Consider the following 21,525-nt stretch of genomic DNA (forward strand, 5'->3'; position numbering starts at 1 on the left):
TTATTCTGCTTCAAAATAAAGCCATGTATAGTTTACCTTTACTATCACCACGTCCCAAATAAACAATAAACTGACCACGAACAAACATTTTCTGTTTCAAATGACAAAATTTGGAAACGTTCTAGATGTGTGGATACTTTATTAAGGCACAGCTTATCAGAAAGTCAGTTTGTTTTTCCATATTCACATGGAGCATTTACGCTTACATACAGGATATACTTTGGCAAAAAAAAAAAAAACATTGTTTGTGAAACAAATCACAATTTGAGAGAAATAGGCCAAGATGTGACTCAAGGTACATTGTAACATTGTCAAAAGAATTGAAGTATGTTATAATATGACAAAATGTGATAAATAAATAAATTACAATTGCTGCATCTTCAAAGTGAGGTTCAGACATTAACAATAGCCGCTCTCCACCCAGAGCCCACTTTTAACTATTTATGAATTTTTTCAAAGTGGCTTCATGAGATCAGAAAGAAAATGGTTATGAATGATGATTCATATAGTCTTAAAACATTTTTATTTATTTATTTTTTTGGGAGGAGGGGGTGGGTCTCCTGATCAGTGCGATGCGCCTCATGTTGGCTCCCACTTCCTCTTCCTATAATGATGCGGCTCTGACTCCAGATGATGCTGAGTCTGTGGGTACCGCTTTAAAGAAGCGGATGCTGACCACGCCCTTCCGCGAACCACCGACAGAGGGCGCCGTTTCAATCCCGCGCAGGCCGAAAGAGCAGCAGCTTTTACCTCACTGCCCTTCCAGCAGCATCTCACCTTCAGCCGGCCACACGCACATCCGCCGACGCCCCCGACGGAGACACCAGAGAGGCAGGAGACACAAGAGAAAAGCAAACGGGGCGAAAGCGTTCAGCACCAGGGCCAACTGATTTAATAATGTAGGGCTTGTTTGTGCGCTCTGACATCTAATTTAGCCTGCCCGCTTCACTGCGACACAGAAAATCCCGCATAGATCTACCGCAACCGATCAGCCCGGCTTGTCCTTCGCACCTCCCGGGACGCAAGCAGTCGACCTCCTTCCGCCAATCCGCTGCTGTTTGGTTTGTTTTGCCTTTTTCCCCCCCATTTGGGCAGTCGGATCAGGCCGCATCTGCTCGCCCTCCAGCCTCAGCAGCATCATCTTCCCAGCAGCAGCATCATCATCCTTCTCCTCAACGCCACCCTCGAATCTGCGCAATGGCCGACGTACCAGCGGAGTGCAACATAAAAGTGCTGTGTCGCTTTCGCCCCCTCAACCAGTCCGAGATCATCCGCGGGGACCAGTTCCTGCCCAAATTTCAAGGGGACGACACAGTGATCGTGGGGGTGAGTGAGGATGGGGGAGCCGCTTTGTTGCAGGCCCTTCATCAATAAATCAGCGGCTGAGCTCCGAGCCCTCCAGTCTGTTTGGCTCGGAGCTCAGCCGCTGAACGTGATGCAGCGGCTCCTTTCTCTTGTTCTGCTGTCATGACAAAGCGCAAAAGTTCAGCATTCATGTGATGTTTCTGAAATGCGCACATTGGCCTAGTGCATCAGGGGACTGCGCTCTGCGTGGTGTTTAGATTGTTCTGGTGTTTATTTTTGTGTGAACGCAGCGATTTTAGTTGAAAATGATTGATTCTTATTAACGACGAAGAAATACGGAAGCTCATCTTTGCCCACCTTGCCTCAGTGTTAAAGAGGCCCTGGGTGGTGTATCCCCCCCTCCCCCCACCACCTACCTAATATACACTGACAGTAAACACATTGCCCGGTGATATGTTCACAGTGAAATTTCTTTGTAAATCATTTTTTAAGTGCATTGAAGAGAGAAAAGAAGTAAATTCTGTCTCTTTAAAATTTGGGTTGATGACATCACAGGAGGCACAGCAGTCACTGTGCACTTAAGCCACGAAGGAAGACTTTATTTTTTGTCAGTTTAGGCTACAAGTTTTATGGAGATAAGCTGTCCCAAGAAGATTCAAGCAGAACATCTAATCTTATTAGATTGCAAATTACTATAATCAGAAGTCTTTCTATGCTCTATTTTGATTTATTCATTTTCTAATCCTTTGTGGTCCAGACAACTTTTATAAAATATGACAAATTTTGGCCAAAAATAACTAACCTCTGGTTGCAGGTATTATTATTTCAAGTCAAAATGGTGGATGACATAGTTTTGTGCCCAAAAGCAACCATCACTGCTAACTTATGAAGTGGGAAAGAGGGCAACATGAGCAGCTCTTGAATCAGACCAGGTGCCATTAGTAAGCGTTAGTGTAGAAAAGCAACTTTTGATAGATTTCATTATATAGATTTTTTTTTTACATTTGGAAGCAGATAAGTTACATCAGAGTAAAGGCAGTGGCCAGATTTTGATTCATTCATCTTGATGGATCCAATTATTTCTGACTCATGAGAGTCAGAGAAGCAAAGTCTGATGTTGCTTTTCCCCCCATTGTTCTCAAGCAACAATGGAGGAAAGTCTGCTGATCCACTGATAGATATTTACCAGGTGGATTAAATATGATCCTGGCTTAGACAGGGGTTGCAGAAAATCTTACATTTGCAATGAAATATGACTTTGTTAATATAATTTTCAATTTTTGAAGATGAACTTTGGTCAACTAGTGCCTGTTCAATGAGAACAGTTCTCATCTTGACCTTCCTTTCCTCTGTTGGCAATAGGTTGGACACCAGAGCTAGAAACCGATCTGTCTAATTGCCTAAAGAGCAGATCAATAATCATTCAGAGACAGCATGCATTACCGCCTGACCTGGTTTTTCATGTCTCTGGCTTTTAGCATCTCTCTCCTCTTGGGTCTTCCAATATTTCTTTGTTTTTCATTTCTTGTTTTTTTTTTTTTAATCATCCTCTTGGCTTTCTTTATTGTCTCTCTTGTCTCCCTTCATAAATTTGGTTTCCCCAACGCTCCCATCGGAGAGTGACTGTCTCTCCCTCATAAATCACTCTGACGTGTAGGTGGACTGCAGATGAGTCAATTTGCTAATGATGATTAATACAGCTCAGTTTCTGGCTGCTGACATTATTATGGAAGGCTGGCCTCAGGTTTAGACGGTACGGTGATGGAGGTTACTGACTCACTTATTAGTGTGTCTCATAGATGCCTACATTTGGTGCAATTGAATAAAAAGCGTACCATTCTGGATTTAAGCACCAGCACATGGATTAAAAATACTCTCAGATAAAAATACTGACTCTCAGTTTAAGAGTCGGTATTTGTTTAGAAGGTCTGTATTTTATTCAGACATTAGGATGTTATTATATATAAACAACTAGCAAAGCAAAAAAATAATAATATCCTGATTTATTGCTTTGATGGAGAGTAGAAGTGATATTGTAGAGTTTTACTAACCATATAAAGGAGTAACACTTGGTAAAGAAGTTACTAAGTGTTGTCCAGAGTTTACATGCTGCATGTTGGTTGTTTGGACAAAGATTTTGTTTTTAACTGTAGTGGTTAGTAACCAATCAGGGCGAATGAATTATCAACAAGTTGTCCAGAACCTAGTGTAAAACTACAAAACATATTGTTTAGCCAAACTTTATTTTCCAAAACATTTTCTTCTCTGATGGCATTTTTAACTGTTTGCTTTGCTTTTGCTTTTGTTTTGTTGCAGGGGAGGCCGTATGCTTTTGATCATGTGTTTCCAACCAACACCACCCAGGAGCAAGTCTACAATACCTGTGCCAAGCAGATTGTCAAGGGTGAGGAACTACTGAATCCACTCAAAATATTACAAATAACTACAAACAATAAGAATAAAAAAATCTGTCAATCATTTATTTGTCGTGTCTTTCCATATGCAGATGTGCTCAGTGGATACAATGGCACCATCTTTGCATATGGACAAACGTCCTCTGGGAAGACTCACACCATGGAGGTCCATATTATATTATATTATATTATATTATATTATATTATATTATATTATATTATATTATATTATATTATATTATATTATATTATATTACATTATATTATATTATATTATATTATATTATATTATGTGTTCTATGAACAATTATAGAGAATCTAGTTTGACTGTTTTTACATTTACATGACACTATTTATCCACTGCTTTGCTTTGGTTCTGGTTTGTTTTGTTTCTGCTCCAGTTAATGGAAACTGGACAATTGTTTTAACAGAAAATATCTATTTTAACAACTGTTGTCCTGAAAACAAAACAATTAATTTTTTTTTTTTTAAATCACAAATCTTGCTATTTTTTATATTACAAATTGTTCGTTTTAGTGTCTTATGAGTGTTATTGTAGAAAGAGCTCGCATCTTCTCAGTGCTAATTGTTCATCTGTTTTTCATCTGTTTCAGGGAAAGCTGCACGACCCTCACCAGATGGGCATCATTCCTCGCATTGCTGAGGATATTTTCAATCACATCTTTGCGATGGACGAAAACCTGGAATTCCACATCAAGGTCTAATTTTAGAGTTGCTGCAGCATGTGTTGTGAACATTTCTCGTTTAGGAAGGGTGTCTCATTTAGATTTGTTTTTTTAAACCTCCTCTTCTTTTTTATTTGCTGCCTCCTTTTTCCTCATTTTCTACATCAGGTTTCCTACTTTGAAATCTACATGGACAAAATCCGCGACCTGCTGGATGGTTAGTAAATAGAGATTGAAAAGAGATTAAAATAATAGTTTGCTAATTTGAAGAAGTATTTGTCTTATTTATTTTGTTTTCTTTTGGCTATAAATGTCTAAATCAAATAGATCTGATGTTATTTTCATGTTTCGTTTCTTTTAGTGACAAAGACCAACTTGTCTGTCCATGAGGATAAGAACAGGGTTCCATATGTTAAGGTTGGTAACAGAGATGCTCTATTTTCATCCTTCTAGCTTCTAAGTTAATCACTGGCTGGATTATTACGTCAACAATAACATCTCTGCCTCATTTTCTCCTCCACTTAGGGATGCACTGAGCGCTTTGTGTCCAGCCCTGACGAGGTTATGGATGTGATTGATGAAGGCAAAGCCAACCGTCATGTTGCTGTGACCAGTGAGTATCAGTACAATCCAATAAAAAACATTTATACTCTTTGAGCTTTAAGTGAGCTTTAAGCGTATATATTTTTACAATGCAACCTAACCTCAAACTTTAATAGATATTGGACTTTTCTTTGATAATCCATGCAAAGTAGGATAGACTGTGAAGAGGAGGGACAAGGATACATCATTTTCATAATGTAACTGTTGTGAAGATCTGTATTTGAAGAAACTCACGGCTCCTGCTGTTCCCAATGTTATTGATAATGACATGTTATGAGTAAATGACGGTCAAGTTTCTGTGGCCCAACATGGTTCCTTGTAATGTAAGCTCCACATTACTGGAAAAAAGAACTAGATAAATAATATTAACTGAGATTTCTTTTGACTGAAATATTTATATACATATATTTAAAAAAATTAATTTACAAAAGTGCTTTGTAAATTCAAGCCATTCATCTTCTAAAAAGAAATAAGAGACAAATCTGATGCTTAAATCCTGGAATGTGAAACAGGTGGGTGAATTATTGGGATGCATGACGGCTGGGATGGGAACAGGAGAGAAGAGCTGTGGGAAAGTGATGAGTGATGACACAGCAAACTTGGGCCGAACACAAAAGAAATGATTTAAGAATGAAGCAAGAGTCCAACACAGGGACACACAAGACAAACAAACATGCGTACGCACACCAAACATGCAAGTTTTCTTCATGGAAATGAGAAAACATGCACAAAGATCCCTGTATGCGGTTTGAACTTGATGAAAAGATGCACAATTTTAAAATGCAGTATTGTGAAAAGTCAAGAAAAACAAAATTGACCCCAAAAATTTAATAACACAAGAAGCAGAAAATAAATCTTGAACATTCATCCATAAAGATGACATTTTAAATAAATGGGAAAATTGAGCACTTTGCTTTATTTTTGCACTTTTGTCACTTCAACCCTGCAAATTCATTTCTCTCTCGTTATTGTTGTTGTCTTGAAGTTAGTGCAATATCACAAGCTTGCAATTAAAAATGATAATTTACCATTATTGTGTAATATTCAAGTCTATAATTATTTCAGATATTGGTGTAAACTGTTTTTAGTATAATTGCTCCTGTACTTTTGCACTGTTTCCTGCTTTGGTTACAAACAACATGTTCAAGTAGAACAATTTGTCCAATTTTATTCTCCCTACAACCTTTAAAAATAAAAGATTTTAAATGTCTGTGATTTTAAAGCCAAAGGCAGACTGAAACAGAAGGGGATCATCAGAGGAGCTTTGGGAATCGGTGTATTTAAGACACACAAGTCTCAAACTTACAACATTCTCGAACATGCAGAAGCGGCTCTCAGATTTGCTGAAAGCTGCATTCCTGTGCGGCGCAGGGTTGTCCGGTTCCCGTCGCCGCCTGCTGACTCATGGTGCTGCAGAGCGATGTTGCTGATAGCAGCCTAATGGGGCCACAGTCTGCCGACGCTGAGCTGATGCCCTCAGATATCTCAGAGAAACCTGAACTTTCAGCCTGTGAGGCGGTTCGATCAGGAGTCATTTAGCAGAGTGCTGCTCATTTATCAGCGGCTCGCTGTGAAACGGGCAAATCCTCCTGCTGTGATGTTGACTGCTGTGATCGATTTGAAACTAATTGTAGGGAAATTTTTAATTATTAAAAATAAACAACAGGTTACCACTTGCACTTCATAACGCTCTTTATTATGAAGAGCTTTGTGTCTTTCAATGTGATGCTTACATGGCTGCCGTGTAGTGAAGGTAATTAAGTTGCCTTTCATTCAACTCTAATTACAACAGCATAATCTGCAAATCAATCACTGGTTTCTGTTTTCCAACCGTGACTTTTCGGATATGTTTTCCTTTCACTCTTTTCCAGAAAATCGGATGATTTTCTCCATTTTTGGTTGGGGGGGTCAGGAGAGGACACCATTAATGTCAGAATCCACAAGGCAATAACTGATTTGCTTCATATAAGAACAATGTCTTTAATTGTATATCACATAAAATCCCAATAAAATTAGTTGAAGTTTGTGGTTATAACATGACAGAATGTGATAGTTGAAATAGTAATGGCTAATTTTACAAAGAGCTTTATGTTGGGTAATAGAGACATTATGAGATATGTCAGGCCCTACATTCGTCGACTTTCTTTATTTAAAAGTTAGTAATAATGCACCGTATTTAAAAGTTGCCCTGTATGGGTGCATCTTTCTCAAACTTCAATGGATCATTTTTAGTCCCAATCACTACAAATCGCATCGTGATTTTCCTAATTACTTGCTCTGTGTTATATTTTTGTCTTTCTCCAGACATGAACGAACACAGCTCTCGCAGCCACAGCATCTTCCTGATCAACATTAAGCAGGAGCATGTGGAGACGGAGCAGAAACTGTGTGGGAAACTCTACCTGGTGGATCTGGCTGGCAGCGAGAAGGCAGGAGACGCATGCAGGACCGACAAATATTCAACAACAGTCAATTCTCTATAAATTCAGAACGGTGATTATTCTTCATGTTCACTTCCCCCTCCAGGTGAGTAAGACCGGAGCTGCTGGTTCTGTCCTGGACGAGGCTAAAAACATCAACAAGTCTCTCTCTGCTCTGGGGAATGTCATCTCTGCTTTGGCCGAGGGAACGGTAACAGCAGTCGTTCCTCTCTTGATTCCCTGTTTGCCATTTCTGTTTCTGCTAACATTTAGAATAACCAAAAAAATCAGTTTCTGTTCTTATATTTCGCTTTTCTCCTGCTCTTTGTCATTGATTTATTCATAGTCTTTTCTCTTTCCCGATCTTTCATTTCCTGCAGAAAAGTCACGTTCCGTACCGCGACAGCAAAATGACCCGCATCCTGCAGGACTCGCTGGGCGGGAACTGTCGCACCACCATGTTCATCTGCTGCTCTCCGTCCAGCTACAATGAAGCCGAGACTAAATCAACTCTGATGTTCGGACAGCGGTAGATACATAGTCGATACTGCTGTGCATGTCCAAAGCATCATACTGTGTGATGTTACAAAACGTGGAAAGAAATTCTTATTTATATATTAATGATAAAACAGTTTTAATAAAGCAATTCTTAATTCTAACCTGAATTTATTCCCTTTCCTTCTCCTGGTCACAGCGCCAAGACCATAAGGAACACGGCCTCCATTAACCTGGAGCTGACCGCCGAGCAGTGGAAGAGGAAGTACGAGAAGGAGAAGGAGAAGAACAAGACGCTAAAGGAGACAATTCAGAAACTGGAGGCGGAGCTCAACCGCTGGAGAAACGGTGCGATTAAATGTTGTCCTCTCTTCCAATCAGGCCGTCGATTTGGCTGCATAACTTCTGATCAGACCCGAGATGCAACATCGTGTCTTCTGCTTCGTAGGAGAGGACGTACCTGAGACTGAGCGGACCACGTCAGACATGGTGACTCGCATCGAGACCGTGGAGGAGCGCCCCATTCTGGACAACGACACCTCCTCCATTGTGGTCCGCATCTCCGAAGAGGAGCGGCAGAAGTATGAAGAGGAGATCCGCAAGCTGTACAAGCAGCTGGATGACAAGGTTGAAACCCACAAACTGAAACAGTTAGTTATGTAAACTATGTTAATTTTGTGTTGGAGTAGATGTGCAAAGCTGCCCTCAAATTTGGTATTTAAGACTGACCTGGATCTGTGTGATGCTATACACATTTCAGTCCAATGATTCAATTTTTGTAATTTTGCCACATTTTACTGTTAACAAACTGGCGCCCCACGTGAGGCTCGAACCTATGACTATGAGAGTAAGAGTCTCGTTCTACCGACCGAGCTCGTCGGCTCAGTCAGGTATTTTCAACATTTTAAGGGTCAATATTCATTTTATCATATTTGTTGCAGGATGATGAGATCAACCTGCAGTGTCAGCTGGTGGAGAAACTGAAGCAGCAAATGCTGGACCAGGACGAGGTGAGAAAACTCTCCCAAATGTCCTGAATGATCAGATTCTGCCTTTAGCTCTCAATAAGTTCGGTTGTGTCTTTTATGCCGGCAGCTCCTGGCCTCGTCCCGGGGAGACGGGGACAAGGTCCAGGCTGAGCTCGGCAGGCTGCAGGTGGAGAGCGACTGCGCCAAGGCCGAGGTGAAGGAGGTACTTCAGGCTCTGGAGGAACTGGCCATTAACTACGACCAGAAGAGCCAGGAGGTGGAGGAGAAGGGCCTGCAGAACCAGCTCTTGGCCGACCAGCTGTCCCAGAAAATGGTACGTTTCACTGTGACGCGATTGGTGGAGGGAGTTAGACAGGAGAACAGAGCTGAGAGGCAGGATGGGAAACAGAAGGTCCATTCTGTCCACGCTGCAACCGAGAGACAAGCAAATGTTCACTCACTACTATAATATCAAAATACAATTTTCTGGCTGGAATGATGTCCATCATAGCTCCATGTGCTTCTCCTTTTCCCTCCCCAGGCGAGTCTGATGGAGCTGGAGGCCGAGCTCTCTCGTATGCAGGAGGTGAGCGGTCAGCAGAGGAAGCGCATCGCCGACGTCCTCAACGGACTCATGAGGGACCTCAGCGAGTTCAGCACCATCGTCGGGAATGGAGAGATAAAGCTGGTGAGCCCAACTGCAGAACTGGAAGAGGTTTCATGTGGAGATTATGGAGGCAGATCCCCTAAAAAATCTTAAACTCAGTTATCTCAGCTACAGGCTTCAGTAGAGTAAAATTCTCCATTTTTTAAATGCTCTGTGGCATTAATTTGTTTTTTAGTTTTGCCTCAGGAATTCGGTTGTTGATGCCCTAATTTGCAAAAAATAAATAAAAAAATCCCAATCTTTCAGATTTTGAGGACAGTTCTTGACTCTTTTTATGAGTTCAGAGATTCTTTATGTCAGATTTAGTTCTGACTAGTCCCTTTGCAAAACTTACATCTTCCCTTTATGAAACGTTTCTTTAGTGGGTTTCTGTTCTGACTTGCCGTGAAGCAACTTCAGCTTGCTTGGATAAGAACATGTAGGACTGCTCATGTTTAGAAAAGGTTTTATTCACAACTTTCTCTTGTTTTTAGCAGACATATCTTGTAAACTGTGGCCCAAAACTTCAAATTTAGTTCCCCAACAGAATCATTCATTCAATTTTTCACTGTAAATATAGTTCTTAAACCAAAATCAAAAAAGCAGAATAGAAGAAAAAAAGATTTAGTAACTATAATAAACTGAGAGAAGCTTTGTTGTGATTGGCTGCTCTTTGTCCTGGTGTAAAATTGGATGAAAACTCATTCGTATTTGTTCGTGCAGCCTGTGGAAATCAGTGGCGCCATCGAGGAGGAGTTCACCGTGGCCCGCCTCTACATCAGTAAGATCAAGTCGGAGGTGAAGAGCATGGTGAAGCGATGCCGCCAGCTGGAGAACATGCAGCTGGAGTGCCACCGCAAGATGGAGGAGACCGGGCGGGAGCTCTCCTCCTGCCAGCTCCTCATCTCTCAGGTGCCAACGCATGTGAATGTGGAGTAAAACAGAAAGGAATAAACTAAAAAAAGCAAACACGGTTGAAGGAGTGGAAGGGTTTTCACGGCTCATGCTGTTGTTCGTGCTTTCTGTTCATGCAGCATGAGGCTAAGATCCGCTCTTTGACTGAGTACATGCAGAGCGTGGAGCAGAAGAAGAGGCAGCTGGAGGAAAGCCACGACTCCCTGACTGAAGAGCTGGCGAAGCTGCAGGACCAGGGTAACAGCAGCACAGAGCTCAGGGAAACCTGTCTGCAAAATAAATTCTGCTTTCTCGCTTCATGTCGCTTTTTTTTGCTTGTTTGCCACTGGACTTACAGACAACTCTGTGCTTGAGGAGAAAGATGGAGAGAAGGGTGAGATCGAGGATGGAAATACGAAGGTAACAAAGATTTTACTGTGTTGGTGTACTTTCCTGTAAAAACGCAGTAATTCCTTTAAATCTCACAATAAGTTTGACTCAAATGACCCTCTTGAGATTCACCTGCTAAAAACCTATACCAGATTTTTTGTTAATTTGATTAAAGTGTTTAATGCACAGACAGGAGAAACCATGCTCTATTATTAGTCAGCATCTTTTAATGCGCGTGGTTTTCCCAACTTCCAGAAAGCGCTTCGTCAGCAGGGGGAGTCTCACCGCGGCCTCCATCACAAGCAGCTCACCCGTCTGCGGGATGAGATCAACGAGAAGCAGAGGGTCATCGATGAGCTCACCGAGTCTGTCGTCATCTGATTTTATTTTACCAAAAGATTCTTTTCCATCCAATCGTTTATTTTCAATAGTTATTTGCTTTTTCACTTGTGTTTTACATGGAAGGAACTGTGATCTCTTATTTTTGATTTCCTAAAACTTCAGTCGTAACTCCAAGCTGGAGCTGGAGCTGGCTCAGGTGCGTGCCGACTTTGATCGCCTGAAGAGTCAGGACAGCTGCAAGAGCGAGCGCCTGGAGGAGCTTTCGTACGTATCTGGGAGTTTTTAGTTTCACCAAAGCTAGATTTGGATTAAAGTCATAATCCTGATGTTCAAGAAAAGGAAATAAAAAAGGAAAAGAAATGGCCATTTAGTATGTAAATAAGCATTTATACATATTTGAGGTCAGAGGTGACTGATCTGAGTTTTATTCTAGCAGAGACCTGAGAACAACTGAACAGATTCTGCTACTGCTTTTTGTTAGGTTCCTGCATGAGCGCCATGAGCAAACCAAACAGGACCTGAAGGGTCTGGAGGAGACTGTAGTGAGTAAAACAGACACAACTCTCCATCTACTTACAACTCCCAGAGTTTCTCCCTGAAGGACACTGTATAAGTTTCACATAACAAAGAAAGTAGTTGTTTTTACCGCAGGTCTGCAAGACCAAAACAATGCAATTTATTTATTTATTTTTTGATCTAGCAGCCCTGGGTTTTGTAGTTTTTACAAGCTTTTCTTGTGAAAACTACAAGAACTACAACAGTCTTCAATTGTCGTCATCTGGGCCGACAACAGTCATGTGATTGGTCCAAACTTTGAATTGGGCAGATTTCACACGCTGAAATGCTCCAGTGGGAGGGACTTATGAAGACTTTCCAGAGGCTCTGCACTTGAGTTCCCTCTTATGGAGCATCTGTAGATTTCAACCATCTTTTCGTCTTCCAGGCCCGTGAACTCCAGACCCTCCACAACCTGCGCAAGCTGTTCGTTCAAGACCTCACGTCGCGGGTTAAAAAAGTAAGAGGCTCAGCTCTCAAGAAACCCGCGAGCCACAAGCATCTCACAAAGACTCACGAACATATTCATACGCCTTGAAACTCTTCACATTTTGCTGCATTCCAATGACAGATTGCAATTTATTTTATTTTACTTGAAAATGATGTGATAGGTTGACACAAAGTAAAGTGGAAGGAAAAGGATTCATAGTTTGAACATTTTTATTTTTAAAACATAAATATGAAAAGCAGCAGCTCCAATGGGAGAAAAGACTGCTGACATGCTTTATGGGAAAGAAAGGCAATATTAAAAGAAAATAACCGACCACTTGTCTACCTCTAAACACATTGCAGTCCTGAATAAAAAACAGTTTTAAAGGCTGAAACTGGGGCACTAAACAGTGATAACATGGTTTGTAAAAAAGAAAAAAAAGGATACAAAGTATTAATCATTTATCTTCCACTTTTCATTTAAGCTTACCAATGTTACAAAATGTAAAAACATAAGGGCAATATGAGCAATTTTGCACTCAACAATTTTGTGCGCTGTGTTACTTTTGATTTTTTTTAATATTTCTAAAAGTATATATTGTTATTACCAGACAATTCATTAGCTCCTCTGTTAAGAAGCTTTCCCTTTTGGTTTTCTCTTTGTTTTTCCTTGTTTCTGTCTCTGCAGAGTTCCGAAATGGAGCCTGATGATAGCGGGGGGTCGAGCACCCAGAAGCAGAAGATTTCCTTTCTTGAGAATAACCTGGACCAACTTACAAAGGTTCACAAACAGGTGAGAAGTGCACAGAAATGAGACAAGTTGTAATAGTAAGCAATGTGAACCTGTAGATTGGAATTACAACTAAGAGAAGACGTATGACATCAATACAAAAGAGTTATTATGATTCATCATTGTTATTTTTTACTCACTTTTTGCACCAGTCAGTTTTGGGTCATTTGCTTCAAACACACAAGTTGATTGTGAGTTTGAAACTAATAAATGAAGATCTCTGTGAACTACTTATTACTATTGCATCTGTTTTCTGTCTCTCTTTCCTCCCAGCTGGTTCGTGACAATGCAGATCTGCGTTGTGAGCTTCCAAAGCTGGAGAAACGTCTTCGGTCTACTGCTGAGAGAGTTAAGGCCCTGGAGACTGCACTGAGAGACGCCAAAGAGGGCGCCATGATGGACCGCCGCCGCTACCAGCAGGAGGTGGATCGGATCAAGGAGGCCATGAAGTCTAAAATCGCTCTTAGACGCCCCCATGCTGCACAGATCGGTACGCTTCTCTCACTTATCCTTCGCAACGGTCAAGCATGACGGTGTGACTACGAACAAATCTCATGTGGCGCTTGTCATTCCAACAGCAAAACCAGTGAGACCAAAGCAGCTGCCTGTCTGCTCTCCCACCAACCCGTTTTACGCCTACATCCGGGCCACAGAGCACCCCAACGCCTACAGCAATGCCCTCTTCCAGAGCAGCACGACACCCAAGAGCTCCTCCAGCATCGACTGCAACCTGAACTCTGTGCAGAGCAACGCGTGAGTTAAATACTCCCTCCATCTACGCCATCTTTGACTTAAACAGTTGTCCATATTTCTGCATGTTTAAACGCAAAGTCGTCTGCGTTGAATGTGACAGACCAACACAAAGTGGTAATTGTGAAGCAGAAGGAGAACGCATGATATTAGAAACGTTGTTACATTTAAATAAAGAGGTTAAATAAATATGCTGCCGGTTAATATATGGAGTAAAAAATGAGACGCCAACGTTTGTGAGAATGTTTTTATAAGAGACGAATGTTAGAGACTGGAGACTGGGACAGAGCTTCCAGTAGAAAAAACAACTGAAAACATGCAGACACAGAAACAATGAAATCCCTTATTCATGTTTTAGAATGGCCCAGTCAAAGTCCAGCCATAAATCCTCATGGAATATATATGATAAAACTTGAAAACTGTTCTCATCAGAACTTTCAGACCCTCAGAAATGTTCCAGTAGCTTGTGTTGGTCTGTTAGGACAACTGAATCGACAAAATACTCTGAAGTTAGTGGCGATTATGTGACAAAATACTATCAGATACAAGGTACTACTTTGTAATACCTGGTACATAAAGGCGCACAGAATCAAACGAGCTGATTTTGTGCTGTGAAACGAAGAGATCTCGCAGATTACCTCATTTAGTTGCAATGTTTTCCTGTTTGGCAGAGTTTCCACAGCTCTGGGCTACAGGGCAGGGAGATATAATGGAGATGTGCTGGAGTCCTACCCACTCAACATTGACAACGGTAAAATAAATAAAGAAATACATATCTCAACTGTTTGTTGAGCTCTAATTGTGTTTTAACATCTTGTCAAACTCCTGACGTTTCTCCATCAGGAAACAGCATCAATGAAACCAGAGACATAAATGACAACAGGTGAGAGCTCAAGGAAAATATTCACCGTTTTATTGCCGTAAAGCAACAACGAAGGTTTTTAACCTTTATTGAGTCAGTCAAGATGAAACACAAAATGTTTTCTTTTTTGTGTGTCTGCTTCATCAGAAGTGACATTCGCTGTGGCAGCGAGGCGGATGACTCAAACAGGCACAACAGCATGCAGCAGCCGCAGACTGCTTCAAGTTGTAAGTTTATACGAATGTGACCTTTAATCTAACATACCTGATGCCACACTCAGAATTTTAGATTTTTTGGCATCCACACACTTCACTTTCTGCGTAAAGCGTTATTAAAAGGCGGAATTCCTGACGTTGTCCAACTAAACACTTTCCCCTCTTGCCTATTAATGTAAATAAAACAGCAGTAGACGCAAACCCAGGAAAAAAAATACTTTGGTTCTGTTTGGTTTGGCTTTAGCCACTAAAATTAAATCTAGTTGTTTTTTTTATTGAAATTGTAGCTTCCGCCCACATCCTTCATCACAATTATTGAGGACATTAAAATTGCATCCTGTTTTTTGTTGATGACATGTGGAAATATTGAAACAACATTTAACATACCAGCCAGGATGCTAAAGCGTGGGCACAGATTGATATTCTGTCCCAAATGGGCCAAAATTTCTGTGGAAGAATAAAAAGCTTGTGGAAGAATAACATTTTTACCAAAATGATGCCGTCTAAAGACACTTTGATCAAATATTAGGGAAATATGTCTAAAACAAAATCAATTTGCATGCATTCTCTTAAGCTAAAAAGCTCTTTATCATTCTTATATTTACTAAGCGCAAACATTTTGTCATCCTAACTGACCGAGGGTAAAAATGGCTTAGTCACATATAATGTCGGGCACTGAGGGAAAAATCTTGTTTGTTTTGTTTTATTGTTTTATTTAAATAGTAGGTTTGAATTGTATTACACTGAAGAAAACATCACTGTTCTAAAGAAAATATAGTATACTGGCGAAGAGCTTTTTTTTAGTAGCTTTAAAAAAATAATTTTATGCATTAGATTCACACACATTAAGCAAGTGTGCAAATGTGTTTCTGTGGTTTAATGAGGTGTTGCATGCACTTAGACATGTTCCTCTGATATTTAAAGCCAGGCATTAAACTGGAAAAAAAAAACATCTATAAATATGGCTTGCAAAACGAAAAACATAGCCCAACATAAAACAAACCAAAACCAAAATCAACCCAAATTGAATGATGATTTAATCTTCCTTCCTGTCTTTGCAGAGCTCAACCAAACACTGTAACCCTTGAAGGACCCTCCCGTTTCGTTTGCATGCAGCCTCTGTGACCTCCGTCCACCGCACCACCACTGATGATGAAGATGAAGATCTGTAGGCCTGTGGTAGATGAAGCCCCCTCCTGTTCCCTTTCTTGCTCTCCATTTTGGGTTCAGTCCCTCCCGGTTCAGCCGGTGCTGAGCATGTTCTCTCAGGCTCTGCTTCGCTCAGACAGTCTAATCACAGATGAATCTAGATTATTGATCTGTGAGTTCATCAACCGGGCCGGTAGATATCACTGCCTGAGGTGGCTGAACCGAACCAGGACTGGACCCAGATTGCTCGATGCTCACACTTTGTAAATATAGTAGTGCTGTATACTCCTGCAGTTCTTTTTCTTCTTTTTGTTTTCGACCAACAACTGTTTGTCCAAATTGCCACACTTGCTCTGCTTGAGCAACCATGAATCTTTTATTCTGTCGTAAATAAGAGCAAAATCCAGCTATTTATGACATAGTTGTAAATAGCAGCTATGTCGTAGCTGCTATTTACTACGACATAGCTTTTTTGTGCAGTCTTTTTGTGCATGCCGCTTAAGTTTCCTGACCAAGCTTTCAAATCTCTCTGCATGTGTCTTATATGAAGCTGGCGACAGATGCTAGAAACAAGAAACAAGAGAGGGATGATTTCCTTCAGTCCACATCTTGGTGTCAGTGCTGTATGTTTTCGATCTCAAAGTAAATCTCAGTGCAGATTTAGGTCATTGTAAATTTAAAAAAAAAAGGCAAAAACACAACGAATATTCGAGTGAATCCCAGCTAAGATTCGCAGTTGCATTGAGTGAATCTCGACTGACTGCTTTGATAATGCTGCAGCTGTACGATGGTCCTCTGGCCATTCCCTGCACCGCTCACACACTTCAGTGTCCCCTTTACCGAGCCTTAACATCAACCGATACTTCACAGTCAACTGAACTCGCTGGCATTTGCATAAAGTACATTTGTAATTACTACCTCTAGAGCAGCTTGTTGTTTATGAATACCTTTCTTTTCAAATGCTGATTAAAAAAGAGCTGATCCTAGAGTTTCTACAGACAGTTGTAACTTTAGAATAAGAGTACGTATAAGTAGATTTTGACGTATTAACCATAACTGTAGTTTTCGCCTCATGCTGGTTCATAAAATAAAAAAAATACATTTTTATTTCCTCAGAGCTTGGCCGATGCGATGGTGTTTGCAAAAATGGCCTTTTCTGCTTTGAAAGGACACCATGGAACTTTGTTGTTGTTATTTGTCACAAGACTTGACTCCAGATTTTTGCATACATCCTTTCCCAAATGTGCAGAAAAGCAGAGGCTGTTTTTTTTTTTTTTAACATTTGACATATGGGCAGTTGCCCAGGACGGCATTAAAAAACGGGCGCACAAACACCATATCCACTATGTAACCTATTTACCTGTTTGTCGCGTTCTTAATAAGTTTTCTATCGTTTCTGACATGTGCAATTAAATGAGAATTGGTACCTCCATGTTGTGTCCGATCCTGCTCACATTGGGACCACATAGGCTTAGGCACAAGCTGCTCTGTGACGCCTTGTTTTCCTTCAGGTAGAGTGGTTTGGTGCTAAATTTGGCTTTGCACGACTGGGGGATGAAACTGGAACCGTTTCCATGGGTGTTTTTATCATGGAAAGCAGAATCGAAAGGGAGGAAGTAGCAGAAGTGGATGGGGGGCGAGAAGGAAGTGAAGGATCCTTCAGAGACAGTATGGAAGCTGTTACTGAGGACCCAAACATTGAATGCTTCAGGTTTGATTCCCGACTGATCAGCCACCAGTGCGGGACTTTTTGAAGAAGTTGTGTGTCCTGTTGTTGTTCTTCTGCAAAATCCTGACCAGCCAATCAGGATAGAGGAAAGCAGCACTTCTTATGGGTGGGAGTCAAGTTTGCTGTGAATCGTTGTCTCAAAATGGAAAGGAAAGAGTTAAGTGAGCAGCTAAACACCCAACCATCTTCTGTCTTCTGCAGTAAATCTGACCGAACTTCAGAGTTTAATTAGCCAATTACACCAAAAAACCCCCAAAAAACAGATTTAAAAATGCTGAAACATTTATCCCGTGCAAATTCCTCCGTTCTTTTTCATCACATTACCGCTCGGTCTGATGCTCTTGCTGGCATTAATAACATCTCAGGGCTTATTACACACATAGTTAAAGCAGGCATACATCACCGCCATTGTCTTCCTCCTGAGCTATGTGATTGCTGATGAACAATCAACCTGATCAGTGTCAGTGTATCCTCCTTCAGTCTAAGCAAATGAGCGAGGTGACTCGTGAGATTGGAAAAGATATGTAATAACCATGCCTCCGTTCTAACTCATAGCCTTTCAACCCTGCAAACCTTCAGTCTTATATCATATTTACATTTTTTTAATAGATCTGCATTAGAAGGATTGTGTAATATGTCGTCATCTGCTGTTACACTGTCTGAACTCAACATATCTACGATACATGTGCTATATATTGGTAAACCTGTAAGTAAAAAGGCGCATCATGACATAGTAGGATGCACGCTGACCTCGTTCAGAGAAATGCTCCTTTTATTTCTTTCTGTATGCTTCTAATTGTAGTGTCGACATGATTATGTGAAGAGTCACCTTGCAGAATATCTGTAAATATAGATTCATCACTATGCTGTATGTAAACCTGTGTGTTGTAGTAAAAAAGTTCAATAAAACTGTAAAAATGGTGATTTGGTCTCGTTCTTCTTCATGCTGTGGTGTGGACGCTGCACGATAAATGTGAGAACAGATGGAAATGGCGCCTTCTCGTGGTTCATATGGTTGAGGTGCAAAACTTTCAGATTTGATTGACTGAACTGTAGGAGATGCTGTCATTTCTCCTGCAATTGTGTTCAGTCTTTCTGGGTAATTACTTTGTAGAGCCACTCTATGTAGTCTCAATCAGCTTTACCCTTTTAGAAATGGCATCTTTCCATTTCTAAAAGGGTTGGATGAGTACATCTTGTGATAATCAATTTTCAGGTCGGCCCACAAATTTTGATAAGTTTTCAGGTCTGGACTCACAAACTGAATGATCTGAGCTCTTATTTTGAAGCTCTGGCAGGATGTTTAGTATCGCTGAACATCAGTCTCAACTTTCTTTTTTTCTTTTTTTTGCTGGCTGTAACATTTTCTAGCAGGATTGCCCTTTCTTTCTCTCCATCCATTCCCCTTAACTCTGACCAGCTTGATGGTGCTGTCACGACGGTTCGCCGTGCCGATGTGTTTTCATGTGTAGCTTAGTTTTCTGAATTAATTATTTTGCATACAAATCAAGTCGAAGCAAACTTTTGTTCTGCTCAGCTAATGGTCACACAAAAAGAGGGACTACTTGTCACCAGGAAAATGCAGTTATTGCACATTTTCCAGTTCTTACAGTGTTCATTGAAATGCCCAAGCAGAAATTTGCAACTCCCTTCAGTGACTACATTTCCTGCTCTCTGGTTTTATCGCAACCTCTGACCTAAACAGGAAATTGATGTGAAGTGATCTAAGAATGGAGACTTGCCAAAGAAAAGCTGAGATTAAAGGAATGTCAACAGCAGAGAAACGAATGAATTAAGCTGCAAGCACTGACTACACAATAACCACAGATTTGAAAGGTGCTAAAAATACATAAAATGCACATTGAAGGTGCAGTTATACGGACTCTGCTTTTGTCAGCGTTCACAAAATACTGCTGAGATGAAGAAAAGCTTTGCCTTCAAAGGTACTTGCTTCCTTCGTGTTATTTTATAATAAGCTCCACTTCATCGTTCCCACGAGAAAGGAAGCAGTGATGTAAACAGCAGTGGCATGTGAAGCATCTTCAGGCCACTGCGGGTTTAAGTAAATAAGAAAGATGTAGATGAGCTGCTCGGTACTATGACCCTTAGTTCATATGATTGGAGTATGAGACAGATTTTTGCTTCTTTTTTTTTTGTAACTTAAATATTATTCTTGGTTTATATCTAAAGCGACAATGAGCATTTCATGTAGATTTGATCTCATTTTACATTATTATGACATTGCTGAGAAATCCATCAACTATATTTGGACATGTCAATTTAAAAAAAATGTAATTTTTTTTTTGTTTTTGTTTTTATTAAAGTTTCAACAGGTGTCTTTTTCTATTCAGTCACAAACATGTTGACGGAAGAAAAATGAATCAAAAGTCAGATGTGCGTTTAATTTGAGGAATTTCCCATTTGTGCATCTAATCTAAAGATCAGTTACTGTCGCGACATTTACACCAGTAATGATGTGCAGATGTGAACCTGAAGCACCAAACACAAGAACATGATGGCAGACTGATCTGATCCATGATCCAGTGGCGGAGCCAGAGGGGTGGCCGGGGTGGCACTTGCCACCCCCAACAGAGCCCTTGCCACCCCTACTGCCACCCCACTGGAAATGGTAATTTTAAAATATAATACTTATGAGATCGGCAAAGATTTTCCAGGAAAAATGTAATTTCCGACTATCCCTGAAGGCAGCTCGATGCCCGACGCTGTTTATTGGTTAACTGACATGTGGTTCCTGCTTGATCCAAAACACATCCGCGGCTTTAGAGTTACACCGTCAGGAGTTCTGCAGGTATTTCCAACATTTTACCGCTCAGCGGTAACCACTGTTACCTTCCTAATGAGAGGCGACACTTGTCATACATTTCTAAAAAGAAAAGAAAATGGTTGTGCACCGCTGCGTAGTGTCTCGTTTATTATATTAGCCATGCTAGTGCTGATAGATCGTGTTTTAGACAGATTCTTTTAACATATGTTTTAGTGAGATGCTGCCCTGTAATGTTTTATATCTCCCAGCTCTTGCTTGAAATGTGTGGTAAGAATATGTGAAAAACCATTAAGTTTTATAATGACTGAAATGTAAGTAGCTATGTCATATGAAGCTTTGAATTATAACCTAACTAGTTATATTAATTAATTTTGAACGAAAGGAAACAAATATTTTTTCCTTTCGTTCCATGGAACGGTCCATTTGTATATGGACCCTCTGATAAAGCCTTGCTCACCCTTTGGTCACCCCTTGAAAAAAAGTCTAGCTCCGCCACTGCCATGATCTAATCGATAAATCACATTCATCTGTAATTTCACCTTCACGTGTTGCCACCGAGATGTGAAGCTGACTCAGACCGGCTCGGTAGTTAACAGTGCAGAGAGCTGCTTTGCTTTGACAGCTATTGATTATATAGGTGGGGAGGTTTGGGTAGGGGGGGTTGCGCGCGTACCCGCTGCGCGCTCCCGCTCCGCTGTGTGATCGACAGTCAGCGGCGCAGCGGCGCTGAACGGACTGCGAGAGACAGTCCGCGGCGGGCAGGCGGGCGGACTGTGTCCCTCAACCCGGTGGACGGAGGTCGGCCAGCAGCGGTTTCTGTCGCCTGCTGGGTTCACTGCAGCGCCGCAGAGGAGCCGGAGCCACCAGGTAGAGAGAGACGGTCACTGATGGTTGTTTCTCTGCAAAGCTGGAACGTCGTTTACAGCGTTTCAGATGCAGGGAGTTGCTGGACTGGAAGCTGCTTAGTTGGTAAAATGATAGACGTGGTCGCATGGTGGTGCCAGCCTCGGTCTGCTGTTTAGGTTTCTTTGGGATTATCAAATATTTAACTCATTTGGCTTGAAGGTTTCACTAAATAATTTGTCCCTCCCCAAGAAA

At 41.0% G+C, this 21,525-nt stretch overlaps 1 protein-coding gene across 1 annotated transcript; it reads left to right on the forward strand.

The window, feature by feature from the left end:
* The first annotated feature begins 688 nt into the window (after window positions 1-688).
* kif5aa (kinesin family member 5A, a) lies at window positions 689-18,563 on the forward strand. Its single transcript, XM_055049700.1, has 29 exons — window positions 689-1,326; window positions 3,622-3,709; window positions 3,812-3,885; window positions 4,334-4,438; window positions 4,574-4,622; window positions 4,767-4,822; window positions 4,931-5,018; window positions 7,313-7,437; window positions 7,535-7,639; window positions 7,809-7,957; window positions 8,123-8,271; window positions 8,372-8,550; window positions 8,865-8,933; window positions 9,019-9,225; window positions 9,433-9,579; window positions 10,261-10,449; window positions 10,572-10,689; window positions 10,790-10,851; window positions 11,077-11,186; window positions 11,326-11,427; window positions 11,645-11,705; window positions 12,107-12,178; window positions 12,836-12,940; window positions 13,211-13,427; window positions 13,516-13,690; window positions 14,359-14,438; window positions 14,531-14,570; window positions 14,697-14,776; window positions 15,826-18,563. Coding segments are annotated over exons 1-29 (3,132 nt in total). The 5' UTR covers window positions 689-1,197; the 3' UTR covers window positions 15,828-18,563.
* Window positions 18,564-21,525: the final 2,962 nt, after the last annotated feature.

Source organism: Poeciliopsis prolifica, unplaced genomic scaffold (assembly GCF_027474105.1).
Source record: "Poeciliopsis prolifica strain line A6 unplaced genomic scaffold, Auburn_PproV2 SCAFFOLD029, whole genome shotgun sequence".
NCBI lineage: Eukaryota > Metazoa > Chordata > Actinopteri > Cyprinodontiformes > Poeciliidae > Poeciliopsis > Poeciliopsis prolifica.

Excerpts from the sequence above, each read along its gene's own strand:
- kif5aa (XM_055049700.1), top strand. The coding sequence starts at position 1,198 with ATGGCCGACGTACCAGCGGAGTGCAACATAAAAGTGCTGTGTCGCTTT. Across the intron at positions 10,450-10,571 it reads GCCAGCTCCTCATCTCTCAG|CATGAGGCTAAGATCCGCTC; the intron begins GTGCCAACGCAT and ends CTGTTCATGCAG. Across the intron at positions 12,179-12,835 it reads TCACGTCGCGGGTTAAAAAA|AGTTCCGAAATGGAGCCTGA; the intron begins GTAAGAGGCTCA and ends CTGTCTCTGCAG.